General features: G+C 50.7%; 1 protein-coding gene across 3 annotated transcripts in view; it reads right to left on the bottom strand.

Moving 5' to 3' along the window:
• Positions 1–2,871: 2,871 nt before the first annotated feature.
• Positions 2,872–15,924, bottom strand: part of MDGA1 (MAM domain containing glycosylphosphatidylinositol anchor 1) — a 206,810-nt gene continuing 193,757 nt past the window's right edge. For 2 of the 3 annotated variants that reach the window (XM_034764818.1, XM_034764820.1), the window contains 3 exons: positions 10,063–10,193; positions 8,256–8,364; positions 2,872–6,257 (listed from right to left, as the gene is read on the bottom strand). In XM_034764818.1, the coding sequence (XP_034620709.1) occupies positions 6,166–6,257; positions 8,256–8,364; positions 10,063–10,193 (332 nt within the window). In that variant the 3' untranslated portion in view covers positions 2,872–6,165. The remainder of the gene's footprint in view (positions 6,258–8,255; positions 8,365–10,062; positions 10,194–15,924) is intronic. The other variant, XM_034764819.1, reaches the window with a different exon arrangement.

The following is a 15,924-nucleotide window of genomic DNA, read 5'->3' as shown; positions in this document are numbered from 1 at the left end:
AGCCCGGGAGGGGAAGCGCCCGGCCGGGGGCGCAGGGTCTGGAGGTCTGGGGCCTGCCCGGCAAACCGTGAAGCCGGTAGCGCTCGGGCAGCTGTTTCGCGTGGCTGGGAGGAGGAGGAATGCGGGGTGCTCAGGGGAGGGGGCAGAGTTGGGGCAGGGACTTTGGGGGAAGGGGCGGAGTTGGGCCGGGGCCGGGGCCGGGGCCGGGGCCGGGCCGGGAAGGGGCGGAGTTGGGGTGGGGACTTTGGAGAAGGGGTGGAGTTGGGGCAGGGCCAGGGCCCCGTGGAGTGTCCTCTTTTTTAAAACCTTAAATATGGTAACCCTATGGGAAGCAGAGACTGCCCGGAGCTGGAGGTGCACTGGGGTCCAGCCAGGGGGCAGAGAGGAGTCCTCGGCGGGCAGGCCTAGAGGAGCAATTGGTGGGTGGGGGGAGCCAGCAGGGTCTCGGGGCGCAGTGCAAGCCAAGCAGGCTGCGGCCCCTTCTGAGCATGAGCCCAGCTCCATGGCACCACTGGCGCCATTGTAAACCCGGACTGTCTGCAGGCTGAGAAGCACAAAACACCAGTGCAGCTTTCCTGATGCTGCTGGCTTGCAGGGACTAGGAACAGACCAGGCTGGGAGGTGAACTACAATGCCTGATCGCTCACGGATACTGAAGGCTCTTTGTAGTGTTTCTGAGTGGGCTGGGGCCCAAAGGGCCTGGTATACTACGAAGTTAAAATTTGAGTTGCCTTTAATAGCAGCTGGGAATGAAATGCCATTTGTAGCATGATTATTAATATATATACACACCATCAATCAGCCTTGCAAAACTGTCATGAAATGTATCAGGCTAAAGCTGTGAACAAACATTTGTATGGTACTGCTTCCCCACTCCCCCACCCCCCGATAAAACTGCTTCCCCAGGGGTAACATTTCTGCAAGGCTGATAATTAGCTGGTGCGTTGAGAGACGATACAGAGGTAGAATTGCAAACGCGTCAAACATAACGTTTTAAACTTCAGTTGTTTTTTAACCTGCTGTGTGTTAAAAAAAAAGTTTGAATAATTTTTTAATAATGCAAAAAATACATATTTCTTTTCCTGCTTGCTTTCATTCCAAAGTGGCTGGAACGATTTCCCCTCAGACTTTCCAACGGACTTGCTCATGACCTGAGATCAGGGCCGCAGAGAGGATTCAGGGGGCCTGGGGCAAAGCGGGGGAGCTGCGGCGCTTGTACTCACCCGGCGGCGGCCCGGGTCTTCGGCGGCATTTCGGCAGCGGGGGGCCCTTCAGTTGCTCCGCGTCTTCGGCAGCACTGAAGGACCCGCCGCTGAAGACCCGGAGCGACTGAAGGGTCCCCCGCTGCCGAAATGCCGCCGCCGACCTGGACTGCCGCCGGGCCAGGGCTTGCGGGGCCTGGGGCAAATTCCCCCACTTGCGCCCCCCCCTCTGGGCGGCCCTGCCTGAGATCAAATGTAACATGCCAGTTGTGTTGCCTTCTAGTGGCAAAAGTCTACTACTGCACCAGCTAAAGAAGTTGCACCTGTACTGCAAGCAGTGGTAATGCCCGCTTGCATAGCTGAAAATCCTGTGACTGGGGCTGTTACTCCAATGTGGGGAATTATAATAAAAAAGAAATATTTTTTCAGAATGCAATGAGCAACTGTAGAGAGGTTTCAAATAAAAGTTCCTTTGCAAGCCTAACTATACAATATCGCTCACTACATCTGATACCTGCAATCTATGCCTGTGCACACACATTTTGTTTCATGTACAGAAAAAAGGGGCTGAACATATATTGGATTAAACCCACATAGCAATTGCCCTACTTCATCTCTACAACTACCTACCAAAGAGCTCCCTGTAAATAAACACAGTCACGTACATAGATATAGCACCTTTTCTCCTGCAGGGATTGCCAAACTATAGCGAGTAGTAATCTGAAATGCAGCCACCTCTAGAGTGGAGCAAAGCAGCTACTTAACAGTCACACAACAACAGTAAAGGTCAGGAAGTGAAGGCTAATGTATCTAATTGAAACTGCATCAGAAACTGAAGGAAGCACACTGTAATGAAATGTAAGGATTATAATTTGCCCAGAACACTGGGTTTAACACCAGTGTAAAGTGCCAAGGGATCTTTAATGACGCAGGGTGCAGAATATAGTTTTAGACCTCATCTGAAAGCACAGTGCAGAGGCTGGGGTTAGTATTGACCCCTAACCTCAAATACTATTTCCTGCAGTACCTGGCATTTCCTCGGAGTCTCCCATCTATTTAACACCACATAACACAACCCAGCTTAGCTTGTGAGGTCCCTGTCCAAGGTGGCCAGGCCTCTAAGGAATAACAGCATGTTCCCACTCACATGTGCAGCCTCCATCCCCCTGAAGTGAGGCATCCTTGCTGCTGAACTGGCTCCTTCCTCTGCTCGGCACACTCAGCGCTGCTGACAGTGCAATGAAGTTCTTCCTTTCATCCTTAATATGCCTGACAAGCTGAGGCACTTGGGTTAATGAATCTCCAGTAAACACAACACCAGCTGCTTTCAAGCCACAGATAAAGGGGAAAGGAATCTAGGAAGGGAGGGACGAACAGGGGCTCCCTGAGATTTAGACAAGGGCAAATTGGCCAAAAAGCAGTGATCATTTGAGCCCAATGGCTGGAGAAGACAATTGCTGTCTAAGGGACAGGGCCAGCTCCAGGCACCAGCGCAGGAAGCAGGTGCTTGGGCGGCCAATGGAAAGGGGCGGCACGTCCGGGTCTTCGGTGGCGGGTCCCTCAGTCCCTCTTGGAGAGAAGGACTGGCCGCCGAATTGCTGCCGAAGAATGAAGCGGCGCGGTAGAGCACCCGCTGAAGTGCCGCCAATCGAGGCTTTTTTTCCTTTTTTCCCTCTCTTCGCCACTTGGGGTGGCAAAAACGCTGGAGCCGGCCCTGCTAAGGGAAAAACTACGCTGCTCTCCAGCCCCAATACCATGGACTGGACTGTGACCCTGAGAGTGGTGGGTTAGCCAGTGGCTCTGGCACATTCCTGTGTGTGTGGTGAATGGGCCAGATGCTGCAGCAGAGCAGGGACATAGGGGTCACGGGTTTTCCTTTTTAGAATCAGTCCATTCTCACCTGCCTCTGCTCAGGGATAATTCTTGCTCAAGACCTTGATCTCTCTCCTCCACCTCCCCTGCCAGCTCTGCAGCATGCCTCTTGTTCCTCCTCAGGGGAACGTAATCACAAGAGCTCACCCCACATTCCCAAAAAACTTCAAAAGGTGCAAATTCATGACCTGCCTCCTCCCCACCCCCACATCGAGAAGGAAATATGGGCTCTCGTGGCTAGCTCTTTTGGAAGGGAACATACTCCACCCCATCCCAAGGCCCACTGCAACATGATAGGGAACTTTGGCAGCTGACCCAAATCATTAGACAGCATTAAACACCCAGGCCCCTGTGCTGCCTGTGGAAAGCACCAGCTCTCCTCCAAGGATTGAGATCAGACCCCTTGGAAAGCATACAAGGAGGAAAGAAAGCTGCTTCCTGGGGAGACCACATTCCAGGGCATAGAATTGAAGGAGATTTTCTAAAAAGCTGGGGACTGGTTGGTTGCATTTCTCGGTGTCTGCTGGCAGTGGGGAGAGGTTATCCTGCAAGGGTCCCACTGCAATACCTGGCGAATGGCAAAGGTACCACATTCCCTTGCTAAATGTTCACTGAGACTAAGAGCTGGGCTTAGGAGATGGAGGTGGAGGGACTAAGCAGATGAAGAGGGCAGAGTTCTCAGTCCTGGAGAGCAGGAAAATCATCAATTGGAGTTTTGGAACCCTGTGGCTGGACCCTTCGATATCTTTTGGGAAGTCCTCTGTGAAGGATTGCCTCAGCCCAACATCCCAGCACCCATTTTTTTGGTTCAGGATGACTGGATGGGACTCCCTTTGGAGCCCATCAGCACACCTCCTACACTGGCCACGAGAGTCACTGCAGAATGACTCAAGATGCCATCTCCCAGACGCCTGGGGAGTGAGCGTTTGGATCCAGCACTGGAAGATGGGTCTCTTGGACAGTAAGATAGAGCACTGAACACAGGCCTCCCCACTGGGTGTGAGGGGGAAGCCAGGCCTCAGACATTTTGGGAAGCCAAGCATCGCAGAAGGTGTTGGGCAGGTGATACACTGAGTTGATTTAGCTACATGCTATTGTCCAGAGAAGCCTAAATTTATGATAAAGTCATCAGAGAGGGCGGGGTGAGGGCATGTGTGCTGGTGACTCTACACCTGAGACAGGTCAGTGTACCTCTTCTGTGCCCTTGGAATAGCAAGCAGACTGGGTGTGCCTCAGAGGAAAGAGTGTCACCTCACTGAATCTCCTCAGCATGCAATGACGCACACCCCCTTCCTCCCCCCCACAGGTACAGCTAACATTATTCTTCGGTGGGAGGGGTGAGAGCAAGATAGGTCTAGAGCTATTTCCAGCTGTAACAAGGTCAAAATGGCTCCTACTTGGCTAGCCTATGGGAGACCTTGCTCCTGAGTTCACCTGGAACAGCAGATGCCTACACACCACGTCACCCCCAGGCCAAGCCATGGCTGCGGTAGGGAGCAGGATGGATCTGGCTGGAACAGGGTCAGAGCCAAGAGGCAACTCTCCTGAGACATTGGCTTTATTCCTTCATGGTGGCAGCATGAACTCCATGAAGAAGAAATCCCAACTTTCTCCCTACCTGCACCCTCTTCCCCAGCAGCCAACAGAAGTGAAAACCAGAATGATCCCCTCTTTGGGATCCAGCCACCTGCTCTGCCCAGTCACCCAGGAGCTTTAGTGCCCGTTCCATCCCCTGGTTCCTCTGATTGTTACTCTGGTGAAGGGAACCCAGCTGCCCCCCTTGCACCTCCCTTGTGGCTAATACATCCTGGGAACCACAAGTCCTTGGAGCTCAAGGCAGCAGCTGCAATTTCAGATCCATTCAGAGGGCACAAGGGTTGGAGACTAAGAGAGGCCTGTGATTTGGGGTAGGGAAGTGTAAAGGGTGCAAATCCATGCCTCTCCCCACAGTCTGAAAGGAAATAGGAGTTTGGGGCGGGAAAGGCTAAAAATGGAATGAAGAAAGAAGTTAGTTAGTTAGCCAAAAAAATCTGAGAGGAGATCCTCGCCCCAAGGCTGCTGCAGCTCCCACTCCAATGTCCACTGACTGACAAGTGCTGTCCGCATGTCACCACCCTGCCAGCTCCATCCCACTGAGAAGCTTTTGTTTGCAGCCTCGGCTCCATCATCAGAGTTTGTGCACCCAGTGGTGGGAAGTGAGAGACGCAGAGAGAGAAGCACCTGGGAGTGTTCGATGGCCAGTGCTGCAGTTGGATCAACCCAGGGTTTTCCACCACTCAGTACAATCCAGATGATGGGTCCACTCCACTGTTGTCTTCTTTGGACGCGGCAGGAGGACACAGCGAGTGGGGGAAGGAGTGCGGTGTGGATTAAAGCAAATCACACATAGACAATTGAATACATGGAAGTCTGGAAGATGCGGATGGAGACACTGTAGCACATGCAGCATGGAGTGAGAGTCTATGGCCAACCAGCACGCGGGAGGTGAGCTGCCCCAAATGGAGGCAGGTGGGATGTTACCGTAGGGGCGCTGCAGCTGGTACACGGTAGCCAGAGCCAGCAGGATAAAGGTGGAACACGGAGAGCCAAAAGGGGAGCGCTGCGGTACACTGTCTCCTAAGCTGTGGGCTCTGCAGTAAAGAAGGTAACAGTTCTGGTAGAAATTTGTGCTTTAATATATATATATATTTTTGTTTAAAACAAAGTTCCCACTTCCCTGAGGAAGTCCTGTCAGATGTTCCCAAGGAAACACGGGGAGGGGGAGTTTCCTCCTTCATTTGTTCTTTACATTTTTGTCATTCCCATTTTTCTTCATTCCTTCTTGTGTGATTGTTTTCTTCCTTCCTCTCTCTCTCTCTTTCTCTCTCTCTCATTTTCTGTTTTTTATTTTTATTTTTTTAGACATTATGACTTTCTTGAGGAATCCACCAGGTTCTGAGCAGATCCCTTTGTGTGGTCATGCTTGTCAGTCTTTGGTAACGTATGGACACTTTCGTGTGCCAGTGAGGAGGGGGAGGAAGAGGAGCAGAGGTGGTTGAGTAGGAAAGGAGCAGGAATGTCTTGGCCAGAAGACAGGAACGCTCGCTTGCCATCATCTGAGCAGCACATAAAGGAAAAAAGTCAGTGGCCCACCGAGAGAAGACCTGTGCAGGGTTGGGACGCCGTTCCCTGGAAGGGCGACTGCTGCAGGCCAGAGAGAGAGAAAGAGAGAGAGATTGGTTATGGAAAACAGACATACCCTGTAGAGCAAGTCAACCAACGTCAGTGCCAGCTGGCACCATAGGAAATTGCAAGCTCCACATACACGGGATACCTGCTGTCTCACCCTCTTTCTTGGGGATCCAGTTGAGACCGTAGCTGGGACTAAGCTCGTGGGACACCAGCATTCGTGCTCAGGGACAGAAGTCAAGGAAAAACCAATGTCCCTCTTTCCCAGTGCAACGTGGCATGAAACTGGCTATTATAGTACAGCCATGGCTTCACATCCTACAGCCAGGAGGGAAGGGTCCCTCTTTAGACACCTCTCATGTCAGGAAGATATTGTCAAACTGGAGAGGCTTAGCGAAGAGGACCGCAAATGATCATGGGACTAGAGGGGTGTATTTCTGAGTGAAGATGAAAGAACTAAATCTTTCTTGCCAAAACAATGACTGGGGGTGATCTGAGATCCACCTACATGTATGTGAAAGGTGCATTTCCTAAGGAACGAGAGAGATTGTTCAGCGTGGGATGGTGAAATGAAGCCAAGTAAAATGTAGGCTGAATATCAGAACACATTTCCTGACCATAACACTCATTAGGCTGGGGAACTGTCTCCCGAGGGAAAAGGCACATTGCTAAGGACATTTAGAATGAGACTGAACACGCAACTCCAGCGTATGCTCTAGGGAACAGTCCTGCCTGGGCCTCAGAGATGGACTAAATAGGCCCCAATACAGCTACTTCTGTCCAATCTTGAAATTCTAGGGTTCTCGGGTTAGCTGGCACCCTCAGTTCTGATGCAGTCTGTCCCTCATTGGAGGACTTGAGCCTTAAAAGCTCAAAGAAGATCTACCCTCTTTCCAAGGCTACTCAAATGACTAGTGTTAGCCAGCTCCACTGGTACAGGATCTGTGATGCCTCATAAGCCTCTCCAGAAATAGTGATCTTGCAACTGCCCAATACCCTGGCCAGACCTTGGCATATTAATACAGAGTTCAGTGCCCAGTTGCAGGCTTCTGACCAGCTAGCAGGTCCAGCAACACCATCCATATGGATTCTGGTTCATTCTTTAAGGTCATGTTGACTCTGGACTGTTAATTGCCAGTTCAGGAGTTAAAGGTTCTGGAGCAACCGAACAGCAATGTCCTACCCTATCTGGGTTTTAACCGATCAGGCAACTAAACACTCCTCCCCTTTCCTGTTGGAAGGCTTTGCTTTAATAATGTGTCATCATATACTGAGCAGTAAGCCAAATACTTCCCCATAAAACCCTCCACACCCTCCAACTCAACCCTCCCCCACAGACCCAACAGACATCCAACACCCACCCTACATACCACCCACCCAACACAACCCCCCACAGATCCAACACCCACCCAAAGCAACCTCCCCCACACCCAACTGACATCCAGCAGTCACCCTACATGCCACCCATCCAACACAACCTCCCTTACACCCAACCAACACCTACCCTACACACTGTCCACCCAACACAAACACCTACACAGACCCAACTGACATCTAACAATCCTCCCAAAACCCACACAGATCTAGCTGATATCCAACTCCCCACAACATACCAGACACCCAACTCTACATACTCCCATTGCACAAGCATTCACTCAGACCCAACTAACATCCAACACCTACCCTACACAAACCCAACCAACATACCCTCAATTGAAACACCCACACAGACCCCATTGACAACAAACACCCCCCAACACACCACCCACCTCCCCAGCGCACACACCAACCCACTCACACCAAACAACACTGACGTAAAAACACCACAGACACAAACATCCCACTAACACTCACCCAGTGACACACACCATGTACTTATACTTACACATGCTCCCTCTCTGTTCACCGATACATGCTCATATCAATGCATCAGATCCCCCCACACCCCTTCTTCCTCTAGCTGCCCCCCAGGTGCCCACTCACACGCATACTCAAGCCTGCTCACGCACTCACCTTTATTTGGGCCAATCGACTTCCTTGGGCAGTCTCCCCTTTTCAGAGTGACATCGTCAATGGCAATGTCCCCCTCATAGCTTGTGCCGCGGACGCCTTCAAAGATGATCTGCGGATCAGAGACACTGAACAGTGAGGGGGGCTGCCCCGAGGCAGGGAATGGCTTCACTGACAGGCCAGGCCCATGTATACAGAACAGGTAGGACACAGGTTGACACGTCCACAGACGCCAGCTGCCCAGCACAGGTGCCATGACCGTGAGGGGGTTCCACCCCCAGCCCAGGGTTCCAGGCTCCTGTAGCCCACTGGTCACCCCCCTGAACAGTCTCTGTTCCCTACAGCCACTTGGCTGCCCCCTGGCTGAGCCCCCTGAGCGGGATTTGTTGCTCTCCCAGCCCTCTGGTCACTCCCCCACAGCCCCTTGGCTGTTCCCCATGGGGCTCTTCTCCCACTCCAACCCCCCGGCTGCCTGAGCGTGGGGTTCCTTGTGCTTATCACCTGCCATGCCTGCACTGTGCAGAGGGTAACTCTCCTGAGTGCCCTTGGGCAGGCCAGTGAGGGACCTAGTGTCACCAAAGCACTGGGGTGGGAGTAAGTTGAACTGGGTCAGCCCCTGCTCCCCAAAGATAGGAGACAGCGATTCCCACTCCACCTCGCCTGCATCTCCATTTGGGGGCTGTAGGGCTCCCCTCCCTATGCCCCCCACCCTGGTCGGGAATCATGAAGAGACTGGCTCCTTCCTTCTCAGAGCCTGTCATTCATCAGCCTGAGCTCCCTCTTCTGTTCCCATGGTTACCAAACTCTACCAGCAGCCCAGGGGCAGAGACTCAATCACTACTTGCTGGCGGCAGGGGGACACAATTGGTGCCAGCTCTCACCCACTGAGGAGAGGGGTAAAACCCAGCTTCTGGCTCGTCCCCTCTTCCCCCCAACCTCTACTAGTCCTGCATGGCCACTATAGTCCCTTCCCAGCTACCCTGGAGATAGGGTGACCACATGTCCAGATTTTATAGGGACAGTCCCAATTTTGGTTTTTTTTCCTTATATTACCTATTACCCCCCCACCCCCTGCCCCGGTTTTTTACACCTACCTGGACAGAGCTCACACAGCCTGCTCGCCACTCAGCACCGTGCTGCACTCAGACTCTTATTTGTGATTTTATAGCACCCCAAAGTATAGGCACTTCACGCCTATACAACAAATCAGTGCACACAGACTCAGCACTCACAAGCAACCCTACAAACCAACCCAGCATGCAGGGCCTTGCATTAAGCACCCTACAACAACTAGTGGGTGCACAACCCTGCTCTCACAAGCCCCAAAAGAGTGCCAAGCCCAGTGCTCACAAGCAACCCTACAACAAGAAACTAGTGTGCATGCTCCAGAGCTCACAACCCTGCCCCGAACAACAAGCTCACAAGTACTACAGTAACAGCCCAGTGCACAGATCCAGCATTCACAAACAACCCTGCAGTATCAGACCAGTTCCCAGGCCAGTGCTCGCCTCAACCGCAGATTGATAGTAACAAATCTGTGCTTGTGCATGATGGAATTAGGCAAGAGGTTTGCAGAGGCATGAAACCCCATTCTCCTTCCTCCCTGAAACTGGCTATGACTTTTAGTACACTCCCTCCCCACAAGCTTGGGAGTGGGGAACTGCCCTGTGCCCTCCCATGTACCATACATACCCTGTGTCCGTTCCCTGTTAGGGAACGCGTAACTGCAGGGTTGTTCTGGTGATGGCTCTTCCTGCGCATAGCATGCACCCGAGGGATGAGGGGGGGGGCAGCTCTAGTGCCTGTTTACCTGAAAGGGTCCTGGAGGGCTGATGGGGACGTGTGCTTGTTTCCACTCGTTTCCTTTGTTCTCGCTGAGCGACCAGACTTGGGTGTCAATGGCCCGTTTGTTCTGCACACGAACCAGAAGATTCAAGGAGCCTGCAAGAAAGAAACTGGACACTGGAGGCCTGGGTCAGGCTCCATCAGCTTGCAGGTGTCCCAGAAAGTCCTGCTGAAACTGGGGCATTAAGGTCCCTATGTCAATGGCCCAACAGAGCTGTCCAATGATTTCAACAAGGGTTAGTTGCCTATATCTTTGAAGATCTGGACCACAGAGACCACCCGGGGCAGGACTATGCTCCTAGAGCAAAAAGACAGAAGGGGATGGGGACCAGGGAGGTCTTGAATAGAATTGTGGCATCTCCAGCCCCCATACTGAAGGGCTGGGCTGAAGCCACTGCTGATCTTCCATGACTAAAAAATAAAAAGCCAGCATGTTTGTGGCCTCCACACCCAGAGGTGTCATATCTGAGAGCAGGGAGGCGATAATACCCTCGCTCCATGTGCCTCTGGTTCGACTGCAGCTGGGCTGCTGTGTTCTGACCTGGGTACTTCACTCTCAGAGGCATCAGCCACAGGGCAGGGAGGGAGCAGTCCCTTTCCATACAGCTCTGGTCACACTGCACCTAGGAGCATTTCATATGTGGCATCCAAGTCTCAGAGGTAGGCTGGGATGCAACAGCAGATGTCTCTCTCTCTCTAGTTGTGGAAGGACCCCATCGGGGGGCTGCACTGTCAGAAAGCTATCAATAAGTTGGAGGACGTTCAGGGATGTGTAATCAAATGATGAAATGTTTAGACTCGGAATGGCTGACTCACAAGGAAAGGTTAAAAGCATGAAATATCTGTAACTTGGTTAACACACCACTATGGGCACAGTGGCACTGCAGCCGGGAGGAAGCCTCCCAGCCCAGGTAGACAGACACGGACTAGCTTGGCTTGAGTGAGTGCGCTAAAAATAGCAGCATGGATGTTGCAGCTCCAGTAAAGATGTGAGCTACCCACCTGAGCTCAGACCCAGAGGTTGGGTGGGCCTGGGAGACTGAGCTGCAACAGCGATGCTGCTGTTTTTAGCAAAACTGTGCAAATCTTCTACTTAGGCTGGGAGGATAGTTCCCAGGTGCAGTGTAGACATACACTAATGGGGAAGGGAGAGAGATTGCCTAGAAATGGCCAAAGGGTGTCAGCATTAATGGGGAAGAGGGATTGCTCAGGGAGGTCCAAGGGACTGGTAGTAGGAGTTATGGGATTAAACCAAACAAGCTGAACAGCAAGAAAAAGTTCCCAACATGGTGAGACACAAGACTGTGGAACAGTCTCCAAGGAGAAGGAAAGGAAACCCCATGTCTGGAGTTATTCAAACATCACCTTGGGTTTAAGCCAGGACTGGTGAGAAGGCAGGATGGTTCGGCTGACCTAACAGTCCATCTCTGATTCCTAGGAGGTGAATTTGAACAAGCGAGGGGAAAAAAATCCTTTGAATGGTAAGAGCAGATCCTTTCCCCGGAGGTGCCCATTTTGCACTTGGATTGACACCATGAGCCAAGGTGACATGTGACACAGCACATCGCTCTCTGGAGAGGTCAGCTGGCGTCGCGTGACCTTGGGAAGACGGAGATAAGTGAACCCGGGCTCTCCTCCGTGAAAACACGGAGCCTGGAATGAGGGAAGTCACTGTGGGAGTCTTTAGCAAAAGACAGCTTTTAGCCACGGGCATCCTTATGTCCTCCCTGCCCGCTGGCCTCAGAAACTCCCAGTGAAGGAATGTCTGATTGAAGAAGAATGGAGCTTGAATCTCATTGAGGCCGTAGGGTGAATTGATGGTCCAAGCAGGAACTAAATAACCCCATAGATCAATGTCAATGAGACTATGTTGAGCGCAGCTAATTACAGCCACCAGAGCTGGGAAGGTGAGAGGTGCAGAGAGAGGAAAGAATTAGCATGAAGCTGCCAGTGAGCGAGGATTAAAAACAGCCATCCTCTATTCTAACCTCATTCAGTGACTGACGCTAGGATCTGCCATGCAAGAGCCTGGCTGAGCAGCCAGAGGTGGGACAAATCGTTCCGTAAATGGACTTTGGTGCCCTAGGAAAAAAGAGAAGGCAAAACGGAAAGAGACTAAGAGGAGCATCTGGAATGTGAATTGGTGCCAACTATGCACTGACTGTGAACTCCTGATCAAGGATCAAACCAATCCTGAGCACACTGCTGACTGTCAACTCCAGGCCTCTGCTCTGCAGTAACAGGGGAAAAGGAGCAAGGCTCTTACCTTTTGCCTAACAAATAATAATACTAATAAATAAATAAATAAAATATAATAATAGTTAATACACACTTCCCAGGTGAGGATCTCAGAGCACTTTACAAACATCAATGAAACCTCACAACATCCCTGCGAGGTGGATCAATATCACTAGCCCCAGTCTACAGAGGAGGAAACTGAGTCACAGAGAAGCTAAGTCACTTGCCCAAGATTAAGTTACAAATCAGTGTTAGAGCTGCGAAGAGAACCCAAGTCTGCTGACTCCTAGCACCGTGCTCTAATTACTAACCCATGCTGCCTCTCTGAGCGTGCCTAGAAAGACATTCCCCTTGCCGGTCTCAGTGACTATGGCCTTCTGCTCGCTACTCTGATGGATTCATAGGGCCATGTTCAGACATGGCAAAAAGAGTGCAAGCCCTTTGAAATCAGCAGGGTGGCAGCTACTTATGCCAGCTCTTGATCTGGCTCAGAGCCATAGAAATGAAAGATTTGGAAGATTTATGAGGCCTTAGAGTCCATTCCTTTGCTCAGTCAGTGCTGGTTTGTTTCCTATAATGCTCTCCAGGTCCAGCCTAGCTTAAACGACTCGTGACGGGAGTACCTCCTCTTGGCAATAAACCCTTGGCTCTGGCCTCCAGATGGGACCATCTGGTATTGTTGGTCCTGGACTATAAAAAGCAGTACAGCTTCCATTCCAGTGTAACAGCTGGGAATACTTTAGCTGGAAGATAGGTGGCATGGTGGAGCTTCACTGGGATGACAGTGGTGCCTCCTGCTCCACCCCACCCCTCATCTTCTGCTGGGGCAGCATGGTGGCATGACACACACAGACGCCCTCTGCTGGGATTGTGGGGGACTGAAGATTCTTTCTTCCCAGACCAGACCCCAGCTTACTTGAAGAGATGGAACAACAGGCTGAGAAGGTAGATCCCAGCCAGCCTGAAGATCAGCAAAGGCAGGCCTGCTCTATGCCACCCCAGCAGATGGGCTGTGAACATATGTGGCCTAATGCCAACAAGCTTCTGCCTAGCACCAGGAAGGCACAAGGAGAGGGCCCTGTGTCATGATCCAGGCTGATCTTGCCCCGAGTGCTGGATGTGATCAATGGAGCCCATGGTGCATGGCCTCATGCTTTCTAGGATATTCCTCTGAAAACAAACTCTGCGAGCAGGACCCAGCTGAGATCCACAAAGTCCTGACCAATGATCACATGCAGCTCTGGTGACTACGCACCTCTGTGTAACAGGAGCCTTCTCTCATCCCTACTAATCCTCCTTGCTCCCTACATAATTTTCAACCCCCTGATAAATACTTCAGATGGGTTCAGGTCAAGCCAAACACCTTATGCTTGTAAGGGGACCAAATGTTCCTCTCCTAGAACAGAGGTTGCATGTCGAACCAGTTGTTTATAAAGGCTGCCTAACAGCTCCAGGTGGGCATTCCCCAGTAGCAGACACTGTACAGTTCCTGGGGTAAGGAAGGATACGCTGGTGGTTACAGCACAGGACAGGGAATCAGGACTCCTGGGTTCTATTCCCAGCTCTATCCCTCTATGACTTGCTGTGTGAGCTTGAGCAAGTTACTCGCTCTGTGCTTCAGTTTTCCCATCTGTGAAATAGGGATGATGATATTAACTCACTTCACAGAGGAGGATTATGAGGATTAATTAATACTTTACAAATGCTTTGTGATCCTTGGATGGAAGATGCTAGTGAGTGGGAGAGTAGTAATTAGACTGACTTTCCAATGGCTCCACATAGGAGAAAAATCTAACTGGGAGATGCCTCCAGTCCTCAGCTCACAGCCATCAGAGATGGGCAAGTTCTGTTCTATTCATTCCCTGGGGGCCAGTGCAGGATGGCTGCCTGTAGTTAGAGCAGGGCAGGAAACATTTTTCCTATCCTATGAGAATTTTTGACATTTTCCCAACTCAAATTGAGATGCAAAGTTGAAATCTCGAAAACTTTCACAAACAGAAAATCTGAAAAGGTTTTTGATTCAGGTCAATCAAAATGTTTAGATAATTTTGAAAGGTTGTTTTGATTCTGACATTTTCCCTTTTTTTAAAGTGTAGATTTACTAATAGTGCCAAACAAAAAGTTGTTTCAACTCAAAACCCCCAAACCTTCTGGTTCAACAAGCTCAAAATTATTTTTGTTACCAAAAATGCATTGAGTCAAGTGCTTCGCTGACTCTGACCCTGGTTCACAAATTGTCTTGGTCTCAGTGAATCAGCATTTTTCAGCAAAAAATGTTTTGCTGAAAAAATTCCTGACCAGCTGTACCTGCAATCGATCCTCCAACCTGGTTTTATTTTACGTTGATGTACAGTTTCTCATTTAGAAATCCACATCCTTACTGGTAGTTTTGTTGCCTCTTTTCATTCCCCCACCTCCTCCCCATCTGACTGCTGTTTGCCCTTTCCTCAAAACACCTGCTAGTGATACACAGATAAGGGGAGGCCAGGTGTCTGTCGCTAGAGTTCTGCAGCAGGTCGGAGCCCATAGTGACAGAGCGACACAGAGGAAATCCCTGGGCACTGCCAGTCTCATTGGTATCACCCTCCAATGGGGCGATCTTGATACAGATAACAAATAAAATACCATTTCATCTTTTCTAATCAGAGGGGAAAATAAAGGCCTGTAATAAGTGAGGAGGAATCAATTACTGTGCGAGTAAGCTGTGCCTTCTGCTGGTTCCTTTAAGCCCAGAGCTGGCATTTCAGAAGAGTGGCGTGTACACAAAAGAGCACCAGCTGGGATGCCAGATACAGTAACCCAAGGGGATGCTGCTAAATGTTACCTGCTTGCAGGATGAAAAGGTCTTATTTCCGTTGCCATGGGATAGAAACTTCACTCTGTCGGAACTGCAACAAAAGTTAGGAACAGCTGGCACGGGTGGGCCAGTGAGCCAGGGAATGGAGGCGGGCACAGCACCCGAGGACAGGCTCAATCCTGGGAACAATGGCAGCTTAAGCCGCAGTGTGGCATTTTCCACAGTGGTTTTAAGCAACAGAGTCGTACAGCGAGACTAACATACTGACCAAAGGGATTATAGATCTAAAAAGTGTGGCTGGAAGGAAGCAAAGTAACTGAGAGATGAGGTCTGCCTAGGAAAAGGAGGACAGTATGGTGAGTGGAGAGATACCCACAGAGTAGTATGCATAATACTGTATCCCTAGCTTGATGGAGTGGAGCGTGAAGCCAGGTGGTGTTTGGGATCACAGCGCAGACCTGGATTAGCTGTAGGCGGGGGTACGGATTCAATGGTGCTGAAACTCAGAACAGATGTTCCTGTAATATTCCAGCCCCAAAAGGTGGAAATCTCATGAGATCAGCTGTTCACAGGCGATTTCAGCTGCATCCAGACTGCAGCCAGAAATTAGACTTGGGTCCAACTTCAAACCAATCAGGTCTGGGGATTCAAATCCAAAAACCACCTCAGAAATTCAAAAGGGGTTTGGATTCTAGGTTAGATAAACAGAGATGTAAATAAGGGAGTGATCTACCATGCGGTAGATGTACAGGGTAGAGACAGATACGCTACAGCTTTGTAGAGCCAAGTGTA

This window comes from Trachemys scripta, chromosome 3 (genome assembly GCF_013100865.1).
Source record: "Trachemys scripta elegans isolate TJP31775 chromosome 3, CAS_Tse_1.0, whole genome shotgun sequence".
NCBI lineage: Eukaryota > Metazoa > Chordata > Testudines > Emydidae > Trachemys > Trachemys scripta.
The sequence above is the reverse complement of the archived record's forward strand: the minus strand, read 5'-3'. Positions and strand labels throughout refer to the sequence as shown.